General features: G+C 29.5%; 1 protein-coding gene across 1 annotated transcript; it reads right to left on the reverse strand.

The window, feature by feature from the left end:
• Positions 1 to 13: 13 nt before the first annotated feature.
• Positions 14 to 14,523, reverse strand: LOC143185808 (putative inorganic phosphate cotransporter). The gene is made up of 7 exons (XM_076389071.1): positions 14,400 to 14,523; positions 4,793 to 4,926; positions 3,872 to 4,172; positions 1,658 to 1,896; positions 1,380 to 1,529; positions 618 to 995; positions 14 to 378 (listed from the first exon to the last, which is right to left on the reverse strand). The coding sequence occupies exons 1-7, from the start codon at positions 14,479 to 14,481 to the stop codon at positions 145 to 147; spliced, it is 1,518 nt and encodes a 505-aa protein (XP_076245186.1). The 5' UTR covers positions 14,482 to 14,523; the 3' UTR covers positions 14 to 144.
• Positions 14,524 to 18,689: the final 4,166 nt, after the last annotated feature.

The following is an 18,689-nucleotide window of genomic DNA, read 5'->3' on the forward strand; positions in this document are numbered from 1 at the left end:
TACAAATAGGTAATTATGTACAGTACTCACATCTTAAGACATTTACACTCTGTCAAAAACAATGATCATAACACTCTTCATTCACATCACTTAAGATAAATAAAAAAGATAATAAACTTTACAGTTTTCTTAGTCATGGCAACATTATAAACTTTTCTCTGTTTCTATATTATCAATATTTTTACTCTTTTCTGCAAACCCATTTTCCACAGATAATTCTGTTATTGTCACAGAATTTAAGCCAGTATCTTTCCTTTTTTTCACAGGATCATTCCAAGTTTGAATTTTACTCGTACCAAACAGAATAAACATAAGATTTCCAATGAGATATATAGCAGCAGACAAGAAAAATATATTTCTCCATTCTGTGACGTCCCTCTAAAACATTTGAAAGTATTATATATTAATGACATAGCATTTTCCATTTTTAAAACTGTCTTTTATAAATAAAAGAAGTTTACTAACATAGCTTTAAAAAATCTAGAAAAGATTTAGTTCAATTGTCTTTTCCATATACAAAGCAACATGATAAATATAAGATATGTATTTAAATCTAACTGTATTACACTCTAAAGATTACAGTACATTAAATTCTAAAAAAGAAAATTAATACATACAGCATCTTTGACAACGACTGTGGCAGCTAATGGAGCTAAAATACTGCAAATATTTGCTGCTGTGTTTGTAATTCCCATTAAAGTTCCAGCAAAGTTAGGACTAAGATCCATGTGATTTACATTATGACCACAATAAATCGCAACATTACTGGCAACAGCGACTACTAAAAGCGTCACTGCGATCCCAGAATGTTCTTTGTCAACATATCCGAGAGCGATTAACGCAACCGCTGGAATCCATTGACCTATCGTATTGCATATTTTCCGGGATGCTTGAATTGTAATAACATTTCGTTTAATGAGAAGATCTGAAATGTAGCTGATCGGGAAACTGACCAGCCATGCTACTAAATAGGGTAGTGCAGTAAGCATGCCATTCTAAAACAAAAATAATTAGAATATATAAATAATAGAATATAAAAGTATTTCTTCAAAAATTTATAAAATAAATTTACATAATTCTTAATATGGTTATTTAAAAGTGTCTTAATTAATTTAAATCGTACTTAAGCTTAAGTAGCTAAAAAAATCATCTATTATTAAGAAATACAAATATAAGAACGTAAAAGACAGTTTTTTTTTTAATCCGTTATGATGAATGTTTGTATAAAAGAGTAACTTTAGACATGTAAAAAACGAGTTGAAATGAATATTATGAATATCAAAATCGGAATAAGGGTATTCGTATGTTGAGTGTTTTTACTATTCTTACAAATGTTTAAGAGTATACCAAAGGTACTCTATTTGTATGTTATCACTTACGTGTGTGATATCAGAGCCCAAAACGGATGTCATGTAAGACGGAATTTTCGTCAAAAGCATCCAAAAGCCCCAATTATGAGCAGACTGTGTAGCCATTAGTGCCCACATCGGAAGACTTGTAAACATTGCTTTCCATGGTGTTGGCAATTTCTAAAAAGTGAGACATTTTCTTTGTAATATACATGTATGGAAGAAGAAGAATTTCAGAAACAGATATTGATTGAATGACATGATTGTTATTAAATAAAATAATTTAAAGTTATTCTATAAGTATATACCTCTTCCGTTTCTGTTATTCCAAGACTAGTTTCAATGTATTCTTTTTCATCTTCGGGTATACTTGAATGCACTGCTGGGGATTCCTTTCCAATGAGAAGGAAAAGGCACCCAGAAACAATGGTAATACCGCCCCAGAAGTAGAAGCAGCTGGGCCATCCCAAAGAAGAAGCAGACAACAGGCCCGAACTCAGTAAACAAGCCACGTTTCCGATCCAACCTCCCGCATAAACGAAGGTTGCTGAATTATATGTAATAAATACAGGAAATAATTTAGTAATTATTAGTACAGCGAAGTCTTAATTAATGATATCTTGGAATACATTCATCTGACAATAAAACGGAAACAAAATGGAACACAGTAGCTGTGTTTTATGGAGTATACCTAGTCTACTTTGTAGAGCTGACAAATTTTTCTATTTTCTAGAAGTTCAATAGAATTATTCAATTTTAAATTAACCAAATTCAATTCGTCTTGTGAATGAAATTACTGAACAAGTTTGATAGAAGAAAACGTCAGCGATACAGCAGATAAGATATTGCGCAATAAAAAGTCTCATGTAGATTTCATTAGATTTCAAGTACACGATTAGTTTTTCAAACATATTAATGGTAAAGCTTTTAGTCAGCAAATTACAATTTTCTGTTAAGAATTTATAAGTAACTCAAAGATTAAACGGAGTCCTAATACCGAGGTATATAGGGGATAATGGCCAATGACTTAAAAATGACTTAAGAATTTCAAAAAATGCTAAGCGGAGTGACGTCAACTTTACTAATTAAAAGATAAGAAGTTTCTGAAGTGTTAAATAGGGCACCTGTAGTTAACGAGGACTACAAGAATTATGAACTTGAGTTTCGAAAATTTTAATATTGTAAATTTTATGATAAACTTAATAACTAATAAAAAGTACTATTTGTATCTATTGTGAGGATTTTTAAATTTCAATCCAAGTTTTTAACATCCGTTTTGAATGAAAATAGATAAAGTAGTTAATACATGTGCGTTTGTATTTATATAGTTTAAAATGTGGCATTGATGCACCAAGATCCAATGTTAAGTACTGAAGGGACACGAAAAGATAGAAGGGGAATATCTACTATTTAGTATTCTGACAGCGATTTTGCTGAAAACAAGGTCGGCAGTACTCTATAGTGAAATTCACGAGTTTTAACTCATCAATGTCATTGAAAAGTAACCCTCACCATTACCAATCAATTATTTTTTTCTGCTTCCTACACACCATCATTGCTTACGAAATAACTTTGTCTGACCAGAACATTACTATAACAGAGTATAACATATTGTTTAAACGACTATCTAAAAGTGTCATAAATACAACTAATTAAAGAATGAGAATGTATGCACTGATTTTTCGGTGGTGGTAATTAAAGAGCGAATTCTTTATCTCTTCGTATCTTCCGAGCGAATAAGCTCAAATTTGTATTTGTTCAAATTTTTCTTCTGCTACTGTGTATTAAATCTTTAATATCATTTAAATGGTAATGGTGGTATTTGGAATTTAGTTGACTTTTTTCTTTGCCTACATAATAATTACAATATTTATAGCTAAAGTATGTTTAAAGAAATATCTTATAATATAAGATAATATAATATATACAATTACATTGTATGTAATTGCAGAATTACGTTCTACAATTATACAATAGAAGTTCTATTCACTTCAATTCCTTCTTGACCTCGGATAACCCGTATTATCATGACAAAGCGTCTGCATTTGTATTTCTTATTGCTTTGGCATTAGTCATAGTTCCACGATATTTTTTCATTATTTATCTAACTTTTGAAAATTTGTATTTTGCCTTTATCTAAATAATTCTTAATCTTAATTTCTTCATAATTTACAAATTTTTGTTTGCCTTTGCCGTACATTTTCTTCATCTTTAAGATTTATCAATGTCTTTTATCATTAAAAATAAAAATTGTTTCATTTTATATTATACTATGGTTTATGATGTTTACGTTCCTAATATTCATATAAAGTATTCTGCTTTATATATTTATATTTCCATGTCATATTGTATGGATACAGAATATTTTATTTTTTGAACCTCTTTTTAGTTCAAATATACGCGTGTATCTCTCTTTATTTCATATGACAGAGGTTCTAATTTTTTATTTTATTCTACCAAGGACGTGCAGATTGAATTTTGCAGATGAAAATTTATAAAATAAATTCTTTGTTAATACTCACACATTCTTCCTCGTTCTTCCAAAGGCACCCATTTCGAAAGCAACGTGTGAAGACACGGAAGCACAGTTCCTTGGCAAAGGCCAGCGATTACTCTGCAAGCGCAAACAGCTTCCCAACCACAATAGTGAGCTACCATGGGGATGAAAAGGGTCACCAGACCGCAAATTAGTTGGGACAGCGAAAAAAGTTTATGGGCACCCCATCGGTGTGCAATTATGCTTCCAATGAGTTGTGTGCATACGTAACCCCAGAAGAAGGAGCTCAAAATTGTATCCTTGACTGAGTTATTCCATTTGAATTCCTTTAATAAAAACGGGGAAAATTTATGAAACATTTTTCACATTAAAAAAGTACATTTTTACAGAAAACAAGTAGAATTGAAATTCTCGTAGACAGATATGAGCCTTTTAGAAGTCAATTTGATCAACTCCACTTTTTTTGAAAATTACATTTTTATCGCCGAAATACTGTAAAAAGTTGTTTATTAGTGAAAAATTGACGTGCATAATTATATTTACTGCCATAAAATAATAAAACTATATATAGTTGGTGAATAACATTTAGCATATTTTTTGAGACATTTTGAGAAATTTTAATTTTTAGTCAAGAATTCAATGTGTATCTTAGGAACAAAATTGTCCCTTAAACAATTCACTATAGTAGATTATTTTGGTTGTTTATATCCAGAAATAATTTTCATCATATAATTTATTAGTCACACTAAGAGCACTGATTTGTTTCGGGACGTTTCGTAACGTGGCATGAATGCAGATTACAGTTCCCTTTTCTTTAGTTTTTAAACTACACTTTAATTAGCATTATAGACAAATTGAAAACATCGACATGATTTTTAACATGAGGGAAAAGCACAGATGATTGAGTAAAGAGAGAAAATAAATGTAGAGAGGTGTACTCTCATACCTCGTAGTCAGGATTCGCAGTTGTAGCATTGGTCATCGCTTCTAAGGTCACGGATGTGGTGACCCTGATGGCATAGCAACATAGGAAGCCCAATGCCATCAAAATGATCTGTACGTGCCTGCATCCAAACCAAGCTGTAAATTACAAATAAAGCTGTGATTAATAATTATGATCAAACAAGTTTTGTCTAAAATCATAAGTAGATATAATAAATATTTTTAGTAAAATATAGGTACACGTGAACTCATGAATAATATTTTTAATAGTACTTGTTATGAATTAAATGATTGAATACTTGATTAAATATTTATTTTAAAATTAAGAATAGTATTGGTGAAAGAATTGTAAAAAGTTTCAGTAGATTAATCGTTATAAAAATGTGTCTGACTTGGGACGTATTCTACTGCCGGCGTCATTAGTCAAGTCAGACACAGCGAAGTCAGTAGAATAAGTCCTGAGTCCGATACATTTCGCGCGTATTTTAGGTGTTTTCCCAAAAATTAGTAATTCGGAAATGAAGCTTGAAACGCATTATCGTCTATCTTAATTTTTGTCTTATTTTATAGAATTATGTCTTAAAATTCGCAACACCTGTCGTGTATGTAATTATGCAGTGTGGAAGTGTGTTCAAAATATGTTCAAATTACGTAAAATTGTACGAATTATTTATTATTCAAAAACTACATATAAAGTACGACCGATCATAAAAATCTCTGACAAGTGCTACAATAGAATTCATATTTATATGTTTCGATATACGAGACTCATTTAATTCGATATCAGTAAAATTTTATTGTTGTAACTAAAAAAATTAATTAAAATAATCATCGTTTGTTTAAAACGTTTCAATGTAAAAAATTCTTTCAGTTAATGTAATCAATGTCAGCAATAATAATATTCAACGATATAATGTTTTATCACATAAACAGTAATGAGTATATTTTATAAAAGTTTGTACATTGAATTGAAATATATAGCCAGAATTTTTGTTCCACTCATAACTTTTTGCTATCGAGCTTTCCCTTTAATCCATACTTAATAACGACGTAAATATTTTTTCTGATAACTGTATTTAAAATTAAAAATTTTAAATATGTTTGATTTGTTATATTTTTAGAAATAAAAAATTCAAAACGATAATTCAAAATGCGTGGAAAGTAAGAAAGAACTGACACGAGACACAAGCCTCATAAAAATACGCAGCTTGACAACCAATACACGTATTATTTAACAATAAATATATATATAACTACAATCTTTATTCCTCATAAGCTTGCCAATACTCTCAGTTTCTCTCCTCACAAGATAAACATGAATCGTGCACACATTAATTATCCTCAGATGTGTGTCTTAGACTGTATAAGCAGTGAGTCGCGAAATTATGGTGAATAGAGTCTATAATCTCACAACTTGTAATAAATAATGAGCTTATAAAGTATAAAAGACACGTGAAGTCAGTTGTCAAATGAGTTTGAGTAACAGTAAAACATTAATTTAATGAATATATGTACTATATCCATTATATCACTGGACACTCGAATCCTAGAAAGGATCTACCAAATATAAAGAATAGAAGAAAATTAACTATCACTTCTGTTTGAAATTACATCTATCTAATTATGTATATAAAAATCGAAATTTAGTTCAAAACCACTATAAGTCAACTATAGTACCTCATACGACGAAATTGAATAAACTTAATATATTCTTCTTCGTCATTGTAGTCAGTGAGCGTTTTACGTATTACAATCATTTAAACGTATATGTATAGTAAAATCTTACGCATTGTTAGCTTACAGATGGTCGAGTTTTATTTAGTCTATAATATGTCGTTTAAAATCACTCCGCGTCTCGTAGCGATTTGAAAACACAGAGGCGGTTATATTTTGTTGTATTAGCTCCCCTCTTGATGTATATTTTGATAACTAACTTTGTTGATAAAGCTCTATCGTTTCCTGAACCGATTACACTGCGCTTTTCACTCGATCACGTTCAGACACGTGAAATGTCATTTCTCGAAAATATCTTCACGAAGTTTCTTCTTTCACTTTTTGTTTCATGTATTTCGGTTTCTTTCCATTTTTCCCCTCTGTCGTTAAAATACCGTAACGAGACGCGGAGACACTACTAACTGAATCATTCGGCCTTAAATTGAGCGCTTTTTAACGAAAGCATGCTTCAATGACCTGTGATTAGATACCAATGACCAATTAATATGCAAAGATTCTGCGGAAAATTTTATAAATAGGTAATAAGAAGAAGATTACAAATTATCGTTACTGTTATAGTAATAAATGAACTGTTTTCACTGTATTAAGATTGTTTAATACTGACAACGAGTTAATTTATTTTTAATGATATAATTGGGATTTTCGTTTACAGTTCAATGAACTCCGTGTATGACTGTTTAAACATTAAAAAAGACTTAAATTTTTGTTTACTTTTTATTTAAGTTATTTAATAAAGAAAACGAGTTAACTTAACATGTGCAAGTTCCTACGAGTTGATCAAGTCAGATTTGTTCTTCACGAAAATTTTATATCATCATCTGCATAAAGAGAAAACATACAGTACATGTTATGTCACGCGTGATAGTTACTGTAGATAAATTATTTCGCCTTTAATCAATGTAAAATATATAGTTCTCTATAAATACGTTGATCAAAAGTTAATTGGGTTAATGTTCTTAAATCACATAGTACGAGAATCATGTTACCATATTAGTTACTTATCATGTTCAACAAAGTAAAAGGAAAAATTATTTTTCATCGCTAAACTCAATTCCGAGTTTCCCAAATGTATAACCAAAGAGTTGTATTATTATGTGAAAGAATTAAAAATTGAATATTGTTTTAATGTAGATAAGTATCGTGTACAATAATCTAACATCTTGTTAATAACGTGATCTGTTGAAATATATGACTGAATAACAATGACAAGCAATTTACATATTTATATATATAAATATTAGATATATTAGATATATACATACATATAGATAAATAGTAAAAACATAATTGCAAAAGTTAAAACCTTTTAAAATATTTAAATTATATAAAAATATTCTTTATGTTCAGTACGATTTATGATTAACACTTTGCAGATGGAGTATTTAAATAATTTAAATGCCTGTTCTTGGGAATTTATAGTCTTTTATCCTACCTTCTGCATTGATATATTTGATGCGTGAGAGAAGTGTATGTATAATGCGTGGAAATAAAACACATGTTAAAAACTTAAAGTTGCATCGTCTCACTTTCACGATTACATCGTTCCGACGCAAGTTTGCGTCACCCCTTCGCAATGTGTTAATATTATAATTTATAAACTAAAATTAACATTGCTCTTTGTTTTATTGATAGTACAGGTTCAGATTTACAGAGTTGAATAAAATGGTGGTCTTTTTCGAGAGAGTAAAAAATATATATCCTGTTGCATTTTAATTATCAATTTTTAGTCAGATATTTTCAAAGAATAAACATTATACGAATAGTGATAATAAAGAATACTTGATATTTTATGAGAATGTGAATTTTTGTGTTGGGTCATTACGACTCCATTCATACTCATCATCAAATTTATTATTCATACTTCATGGAGTTATAAAATATTATAATTGAACCAGCTTGAGTCATCAAATAACTAAATTTACCATGTTTTGAAGAACTATAATACAAAAAGATAGTATTATATGATTTCTGTTATAATATTAAGGCCACTCTAGTGAAGATAAATTCAAGATGTGAATTTCTTCAAGTGATCGTGTACACTTTCATTAATATCTTAAAAAATTCAGCTTCAAGAGCTAGCGACTACTTGAGGCAGAAGATTTTTATTAGCGCACTGAAGCTAATAAACACAGTTAAATCTGTCAAATTGAACTAAGTAAACCTGATTTTTTTGCAAATTCGATCATGTAAAACAGTTTTAATGACTACTAAAGTTGATTAGCAATATTGCTCGTGCTTGAACTCTACAATTATACATATTATATATGTTAATTTATTCTCTAGTTAGAGACTTTGACATAGTAACAATGAACTCGAGGTTTGAAGACCAATTAGGTAACTGGAATACGCATTACTAGCATTGCATATTAACAACAGAAAACGTGTTACCTTCTAGCTAGATAGGATATTGTGAATTAATAAATATGATTTGAATTTGCAGTTGAAAAATTAAATTTGAATTTTAGTGAATAGTTTAGGTGCCTGTATAATAAGAATTTTACCATGTAGCTAAAAAATTCAGTGAAAATAATCAAACATAATTTTACTATTTTTTGAATAGTATAATTTTATTATTGTGAATGTATAATAAAATATATTTCAATATATATAGCAAAATATAAAAACCTTATAAATATATATTTACGTCCAGTAAGATATGTAGTTCACTTTTTCACATTAATCAAAATGTAAAAAAACGCATATATTGTTTCTCGTTACTAAATAAATTGGGACGTTATTAATGTGGAAAGAAATAATCTTATTGTATAATAGAAAAAAATTATCACTGTGAAGTAATGCAATAAAATATTTAAACCTGACTAGAGTAATCCATTAATCTTATCAAATCAGTGATAATCTCGCAACACTAATTTGTAATTAAGCGTAAAAAATTGTACATCGATCAATAATGATAATCGTTTTCATTGACAGTAAACAAAAAATAAGTTTTTACAAGTTTGTGTAAGTTCTTCGTCTCATTTGAAATTCCGATCGACCTTTGAACAACCAATATTTAATACAATTGGTGTAATTGATCGAAACATCGATTTGCTATCAGTTTTTGCGGTGGTGCACTGATTGTGAGTAGCTGATTATCATCTCCATTAAAGAATAAATGGTTTAGCCCCAAACTGTTTATATCTTCTGTCAGTTTACGTTCACATTCAATGGAAATTGATTTACAAGAATTCTCAACAGAAATCGATTTTGTAAATCACTATTGAGTTAACATTAACTTTTCTATCTATAGAATATGGATAATGTCAGCAAATAAAAATATAATAGTATATTTTAATTATTTTGCTTACATAAAGCGTGCCTATAGTCAATATCTATATCTATACTTTCAATAACACGAGAGAATGTTTATATAAGAAATCATTTGCTTTTGGAAGAGGAAAATATTGAAACACAAAGTCCATGGGGAAGCATCTAATTGTCCAAATTCTTGTTTTCATACTTATCAGGTGTTTGATGAGAAAACGATAATTATAGTCCTTTGTTACAGAATACCTCATGGTAAATCAGTTCTTGAACAAATTTAGATTTTGTATGTAAATCAAATACAGGAATAAACTTGTTTTAGAGACTATAGCTAAACTAACAGTAAACATAACAACTAGATTCAAAAGTCATCAGTTAGTTTTAAAACTTTTCTCATTGGTATTCTTTTTTTATAATTTTTGAAGTTGTCATTCTTATCAGAAGAAATTGTGATACTCTTTATGGCCTTCAAAATTCCCAAATTTTTCCCCTCTCTCTTCTGGATATGATAACATCACACAAGAAAGATCTTTGTTAACAGATTGGCTTGTTTCTGGTTTATAAAGGCAACAACATTTAACTGTTAATAAAAGTATTGTTTAAGGTTTGCTTTTAGGTTTATATAATAAGATCATTTTTTACTAACACTTTCTTCGCCTTCATAGCATTGTGTCTTTTTAGTTTCAGAACTAAGAAGTTATAGATACTTCTAAACAATTCATTATCGAAATCAATAAAGAATTGATTACCCACCACAGAAATCAGATTTCTAAGAAGCAGAATTATCGCTTAGAACTAATCCTGCTTTTTCCTTTCTTCCTTGAAAAATAATCTATAACTTAATGTAATTGTTGTTTACACTAATCATTATTTTAGTGAAAACAATGAACTCGTCCAAACATTTTAAAGACACCATAAAAAGTGTTGAAGTTCAAAGTACAAGACACCATAAAAAGTGTTGACGTTCAAAATGTATGTGCACTTTTACTTTTTAAAATATCTGACTGTATTATGTAAATATTTTTTATTGAAGTGTGGAGGAGATATTGCAATAGAAATTATGAGATATTCTACCGTAGGTTTGACTGCATTAATAATTTTCTGTTAATCATAATAGAGGACATTATTTTAGGAGTGAATTTACGTGTGAAAATTATGAACAAAATTGAGCATTACGTATATTTGTCAATCTTTTATTTTCTTTTTTGTAAGTAATTAAAATTTGCAATATGTATAAATTAAGGAAGCGCCTGTAATACTATGACCCGACTAACATCATCGATTTGCAGTATATAATCCTATTCTTTCGTTCAGTTCTATTTGACTTGAAGTAAATTTTTATTTACTTATGTGTATAGTACAATGTCCATAAACAGGACCTTGATTATTCGTAATTTCTGTTATTCAAGTTGTGGATATTCGATGTGATAAGAATAAGAGTTCAGTAGAGCATCGATTGACACTTAAACAATTGTTTAACAATAATCAGCCAAAAATAAGTGAAATAACTTTCAAAAGGGTGCTTCAGGTTTGAAGTTCCTGGTGTTTCGAATAATCGAGATTCTACTGTAGTGATAAAATTAATAAAGTAGCCTCCCTAACATTTTTCTACATTATTTATTTCTTAAATCCTTATTTTTAGTTTTAAGTTAAATCATTATTTTGATATTTCAGTACTTTTTAAGTTCACTAGAATTCAATAAATTAGCAAGTATTTTAACACAGAATTTCAACGACAGGCTCGAACCTTTCTGTTTTACTATTATAGAATAGTCAATACATATTCTGCAAACTGTTTTAATAAAATATATATTATTAATAAGGTATACAAAGCATTTATACCTAAGACTCTGCTATCATTCCACGTGTCTAACTAAATTTTCTTTTATAATCATTATCAGTAACGTTTTGTAATTACAAAGTGAGACATTGACACGTCGCCCGATTGGCTTCGGTCGACGCACAAGTGTCCTCTGAATAGTGTTTATCAGTCTACTCTTCGAGATAAGCAGCTGCATTTTATGTTTCTTCTCTGCATTCCGGTGATCAAGCGATACAAGGAATGCGGACGAGCAATTCGTTTATTTCGCGTCTCTAGGACATCACGAGGAGTCTGACATTGAGGAACTGTTACGCGTCACATCTTGGAATTCAAAGAGATTCGTCACGTACGTATGCTACGCGCGTTGCACGAAAATACATTATCTTACGGCGCGCCGTGGCTCCTTGCAATTGTGTAACGTGTTTCTTAATTGTCCTCGCGATTCGTTCAGCCCCAAGTTCAAAGACGTTCGTTTACGAAGGCTCACGGAGAAGATCAATTAATTTTACATTAGAATATTCAAGAGATAACATTAAGAGAAGCTTCATTCATTGAAAAATATTTAAGAGCTAAAGTCCTTAGAAATATTGGTATAGCTATGGATATAAGACAAAGTAACATAAGTTCTATGTTTTAAAAGAATTTCTGCTAATGACTTAACTGAAATCTGAAAAATAGAATCTATATTTTTTGAATAAATAATGGATGGTTAATCAAGGAAGATATTCTTTTCAAGAAATAAAAATAATTTGTAGACGATAACTCGAAAATGAGAACATTTCATTCTTCTTCTTCTTTTTTTCCTTGTTATTAGTATTAATATTGTTATCTTATTTTAGTACGTAAAATTATATGATGCACAAAGAAAAAACGGCAGATTCATTGTGGTAATGTTTTACCAAAATCCTTTTAACATGTAATCTCAATTTCAAATATTATTAATCAAGATCTGATGAAGATATGATAAATTGTAACGTACAAATATTTACAATTCTTTGACAAGAAAATGAGAAATTCCATAAGATTATAGAGAATTGAAACATTCATTGGACAACTAATGTATAATTGAAAAAAAAACCGTCTCCACTTAGAGACTACACTCCCTACAATCTCGAGTCTCATTACCAATAACTAGCTTATACTGGTGTAAGAAACGTGTTTCTGACATTAGTTGATGAGCAGACTTGGCAGATGTAAAAATCTGAGAAAATGGCCCCGGGAAATAATGAAAACAACAACTACAATGAGAAAATATTTAAATTTTTCTTCAATTCCTACGTAGCAAAAATATGTAATCATTAGAAACATGTCTCTTTGACGCAAACTTCTTTGTAATGAAACGATTCATCGAACTGCACTTTATCAATATCACGAAGAACTTAAAAATTCAATGAGAAGAATCTTCTGAAGCAGAAATATTAATCTTTGTCATGCGTTTAAATCGATGTTTCCTTAACATTATCAATGTTTGTTAAATTTATTTAAGGAATGTATAAAATGATTAACGATATCTCTAGTCTGTACAAATGATAGTAGTTTCGGCGATATTAATATATCGTATGCAAAGCGCTTCGTTCACGAGTAGGAAAAAGACGGAAATCACTGAACGAACTTTTGTCGAAGAGATTAAGCGAACGCAAAAAAAAAAAATCAAGCGCACGAGTAGAAGCCAGCACGTGAGAAGCACGATTTTAAATGAGGACAAGCGGGGCTAATCATTGCAGAAGTCGTGACAAATAACCGCTTATCAGCGATTAATGTCACTAAATCAGGATCAGATTGACGTTGCACATTATCTCTTGGTATTATCGATTCCGTCGCTGAATTTGCGCATTTTTATTGCAAGTTTTTGACAGTATTAACGAACTAATAATTAATCCACAGAATAATATTTAAGACACAAACGATGTAGTTCAAACTAAAATAAAGTTTCTAGTTATAAATACATGGAAAGTTCTATTAATTTGTTAAGGACGATAAATTTGTTATTAAATCGTTTGATAACGCTGTTATTCTAGGGGGAACAAGACTGAGAATTGTTTACATGTCATTCATGTCTACTAAGCTGAAGCTGAATTGAAAGGAAGTATAGTATCTACACGTTATAAGCTCGTGACACAAGCTCGTATTTATGGTTTGCTTTTAGTTTGTTAAAGAGAAAAATGAGCGAATACACAATTGCAAAAATTAAAGGAAATAGTGAGCTTATAGAGTATAGGGAATATACTATTGAGGGCAAGCCATGTGTTGACATTTTATTTTTAGGTTATCAAAGATGAAAGTGAAAAAAAGAAGAGAATAATTCTACAAATTAAAAAAAGTAGAGAATGGGAGATATTTCTGAGAACGAGTTACAGATCCATAATTTATTTCTAATTTCGCAAAGATGCATACTCTTCTAAAAATTAAAGAAAATAACATTACGTTTATAGAGTATAAGGAACATACTTCTGAAAGCAAGTTATGTGTTAAGTATTTTTAAATTACCAAAGACCAAAGTGAAGGAAAAGAGAATAATTTAAAAAATTAAAGAAGGTACAAAATGGCGAATATTTCAGAAATTAAGTTACAGATCCACGATTTATTTCCAATCTGTCAAAGATAAAAGTGAAAGGAATTAAAACAGTTTTCTCGTTACGAATTTGTGAGTCAATATATCTAAGTACCGAGCTTATATAGAATAGCGTACATTTCTCTAAGATAGTACATATCGTTTCATAAAAAGTGACAGTGGAAGGAAACGGAACATAATTTTGTATGGGAATGAGTTCTTAATGTAAAATTATTGTACCTTTAGGTCTGGTTACAGGCACCTTCATCCTCTCCGAGATGGAGATGATGGAAACCCTCTTAGATGCGTGTAAATGCGTCATATTGATAAGAAACTTGGTCCGAGCACGTGACTTCTTGTTCGGTAGAGTCGAGTTTCGAGTCAAATCGCGAAAAAGACACTACCATCCATCAATTGGTCGATCGAGGCTTTATAGTCCATCACCGAAAAGGATTTCTCCCACTCTTCTTCGCCTTCAAGTTGCACGGTTTGCCAGCCGTTGTACACAATCACATATTATCATTTTTCCCTCTTATCTAATTGAAAAACGTAATACACGCGTACCTACATTGTTACAGGGTGCGACAGCGTTGTTTATAAATATTCTCCTTCGCGCGTTGAGAAATTGAAAAGCGCGCGCCGTTTCTCTCAAATCGATCGATCGTTTCTTTTACTTTTTTACTTATGATAATAATTTAAGCTAGAGATTATTTTGTTTAATTATAACAACAATTTATATTTTTATATTAATATAGTAACAGAGAATGAACAATTGAGATGAAAATTATAACAAATTCTATCACTCGACTGAAAAGAACCGCAAAACGAGACTTCTTTGAAGAATTCTAAATAACTACAGACGACGAAACCGTTTGTGATTACGTGGTCAAGCTTCAGATACGAATCGAGACGATTTTAAGTTCCAGAATGATAATTCTACATCGAGGGGGCAAAATCTGGTAACACAATAGCTGATACTCGCGCCGATAAGATTTGAGCTTCGAAATCACGGTAGATGGCTCATAGTAATGTTAGGTTTGTAAATTCTATTGTTATTGAATTGAAAAGAATTGTAGTACTAGGTCATCCTGTAAGTGTTATCTTTTGAGATTATGGTATCTGTATAAAAATTAATATTTACAATTACGTTTAATCACTGCTACGACGTTGTGGGATGATATTTCAAGTTTCATATGATGTTTGAATTTCTTCTTTAAAGGTTTTTATATTTTTGAAACTTAATGTCCAACAACGAACGACAATATTTACGAGACAACTTAATGTTTTTCACAGCTTGCTTTGTTTGAAATGTAGAGAGTGTTAAAAGGGAACGTGGAAATTTTTTGTTAAGATGATTTTACACGTTAGAATGATTAAAGGAGTTTTTGTGCGTATTTGGTTAATAATTGAATGCTTTTTAACTATATTGTTAATAATGTTATATTACAAATGTTGAGTTAATTATTGTTTTGCAATATAGAACGGTTGTTCGATTACAGGCGTTTTTTTCTGCTATTTTGAGAGAAATAGAATAATGTAAAGCTACAAAATTAAATATTGTCGAATATTGGTATGTAAAAATTTGCAAAACCATGATAGTAATGTCTTTTAGAATTCTTTTATAAAGCAAAAGATAGCGCGTTTATTGGCAATATATGATATAGTATTTATACTGGAATTTGCAATTATTAATTTAAATTTTACTAACATAGAAAATTATTGTTAGAATGAAACAAAATAATATTTGAGGCAAAAAATACAAATATTTGTGCAAATGAGATTTGATGATAAACTGTAGTTGCCAATGTAAAAAGAGTATATTACTTTATTTATAAATTGATTAATATATTAGTTAAAATATTTATTTAATTGCTCAAATCATTTTTATTTCATAATTGATTATTCTTATTATTTATAAATCAATTATTTTTCCTTTTGCATGGAAAATCAAATATTTCAATAAAAATCTATACAAAAATAATTTAATCGTCAGATCATTGCAATATTCATATCTTGTGTAAGAAAGTTGAATTCCGATTATTAAATTGAAATGATCCTTTTTATGTATTTACAAGAGATATATCGTACAGTATTTAACAAATAATGAGTTGTGCAATATTAGAACTATTTATAGAATTTTTCCGTCTTCGAATATTATAATATTTCAATGATTGAAAGAATTATTGAAAATTCAGTGAATGTAATTCGAGTATGTAGTATACAAATGTTTCAACGTTTAATTAAATAGAACTTTTAGAGACATATTTACACATTTCAATCAATCAAACAAGATTTATATGGCAATAAATTTAACTTATTCAATTATCACATAATTTGTATAGTAAATTTATTGCTCTGCAGACATGTGATCATTATAGCCAAACGGCAAAGTATGTTTTATCAGTTCATTACATTTAAAGTTACAGTTATTTGAATAATTTCAGTCCTAACTTGGAATACTAGTAATTATTTAAAAGAGTAATAGTCTTGGAATAACTTTATCGTCTTTATTGTTTATCAAATTTCTGTTTACTTTCAGAATGTTAAGTTTCGAGTCACGAACTAATGTTTTATAGTAACTTTGGCTGTGTGTAGTCGTGAAACCTTCAAATCATTCTTAAATTCGAATGAAGCATTCAATGAGACGTAATGACTAATTGTAAGTCAAAATAGAGTTTATTTTGTATTCTCCAACATTATCACGCAACTTGATCGGAATATTAATAACAAGAATGAATATTTTATTTTGTATACAACAGAAGCAGAGTGCGGAAAAACAAGGTACAGCAATTTTAAAAGATAGTCGAGAAGATTAAAACAAAGATTCTAGAATGATACACTATAAATCAGAATTATGTGCATCATTATTTCTAAATGTGTGTAAATGATGCTTTGCTTGAATATTTAAGGTTATAATATGGAATATCTGTTGTATTTATTAGACCGCGGAAGTTTATGAAAATTCAAACTTACATAAGTACTACTAGAATAATGAAAACTAAATAAAAAATCCTGTCAATCTCTAATTACGATAATGTGTATTTTACTTTTGATATTATGTGTACTTTTGCATACTATATGCATTAAATTTTATATAGAATATGCTTAAATTTTTCATAAATGTATGAAGATCCAGAATCTAGTTTATTTATATACACCAGAATTAGTAAATATTTTTCTTTTCAAGTAGAATGTGTTAATTTCTGTTTTCCATAGCCTTAAAATAAATAATTTATTTGTTGAGCACGGCAACTTATGCTACACAAGTGTTGATAAATTTGCTTGCTTTCAGGGGAGATACTTCTACATCTTACAATGTTCAAATTTCTATAGCATAATTCTGTAGTTGAGTGTCAAAATTGAAATGAGGTTATACTGACATGTTATGAAGCAAATATATTAATTTAGATAAAACTGCCTGCATAATTTTTTCGTAATTGCTAATACAGCAAGAGATTTATGTAAAAACATGTCTTTCAATTGCAATGAAGCTAGTCAATTGTAGCTAAACACTAGTCAATTGAATATCTTATTTTTGTATTGCGACCATTATATTAAAATTTAACTTTTTTCAATAAATCTAAATAGTGTTAAAAATTAGTACTATAATTTACGTAGTATTATACCATAGTATTAATAACGAATTCCCATTTGACCAACATAATTTATTAAGAAACACCTTAAATGCAATTTCGTAATTCTTCTTTTTTGTTTCATTTAAGCTTGTAGAATCATTTTTTAAAATTTCTGATACTTGAACATCCTGCATATACAAATGCTTGAAATTGAAACTTGAAAAGTTAACCTGCAGTGCTGCCCGAACAAAAGTTTAAAACCTAACAGCAACAGAAGTTACCATAATGTTGCAAGAAAAAACTAAATTCTACCAAAATAAATTATTGTTGCCAACGTAAAAAATAATATCTAGAATTGTTACTATTTCTCGCGCACAAAATAATATAAACATCAAACCTTTTTATCGTCACTGTATACTGGATAATTCTTCAAACACAGATAAATTTGATGAATGGCCCCATTTCGAATTCCAATATTCTAAATTTCAGAAATAATGTAGGAATAGAGTAAAATAACCGTATCCGCACTTTTTACGATTGAAACACATCGTGAATTTACCACACACATTCACTGCGTTAACTTTATACGAGATTGCGCGAATTAATAATAATATTTCGTTATTAAAAACTAATGGAATAACTAACGATAAATATGTAAGTGTCGGTGGTTGATTTAAGCGAATGTGTTGCGTTTGAATGTATAACACGCACTGGCAAATTTTGTGTGGAATCTTCTGGATGTTAATAAAGAGGAGTGCTGACTGACTTGTTTTTCAATAGATGGAAATGGACACTTTTACCTGATTGGTTAACTAACAGAAATATGACAAGACAAAATGTAAAGTAGAAGGAGAAATGTATTTTTTGTTCTATGATTTTGAAGTTTCGCGGGTTACTAAATATAAAGCTTTGTTATCAGTTAAAGATAATAAATTAATTTTAGACTCCTCGTGGC

This window comes from Calliopsis andreniformis, chromosome 12, assembly GCF_051401765.1.
Source record: "Calliopsis andreniformis isolate RMS-2024a chromosome 12, iyCalAndr_principal, whole genome shotgun sequence".
NCBI classification, from domain to species: Eukaryota; Metazoa; Arthropoda; class Insecta; order Hymenoptera; family Andrenidae; genus Calliopsis; species Calliopsis andreniformis.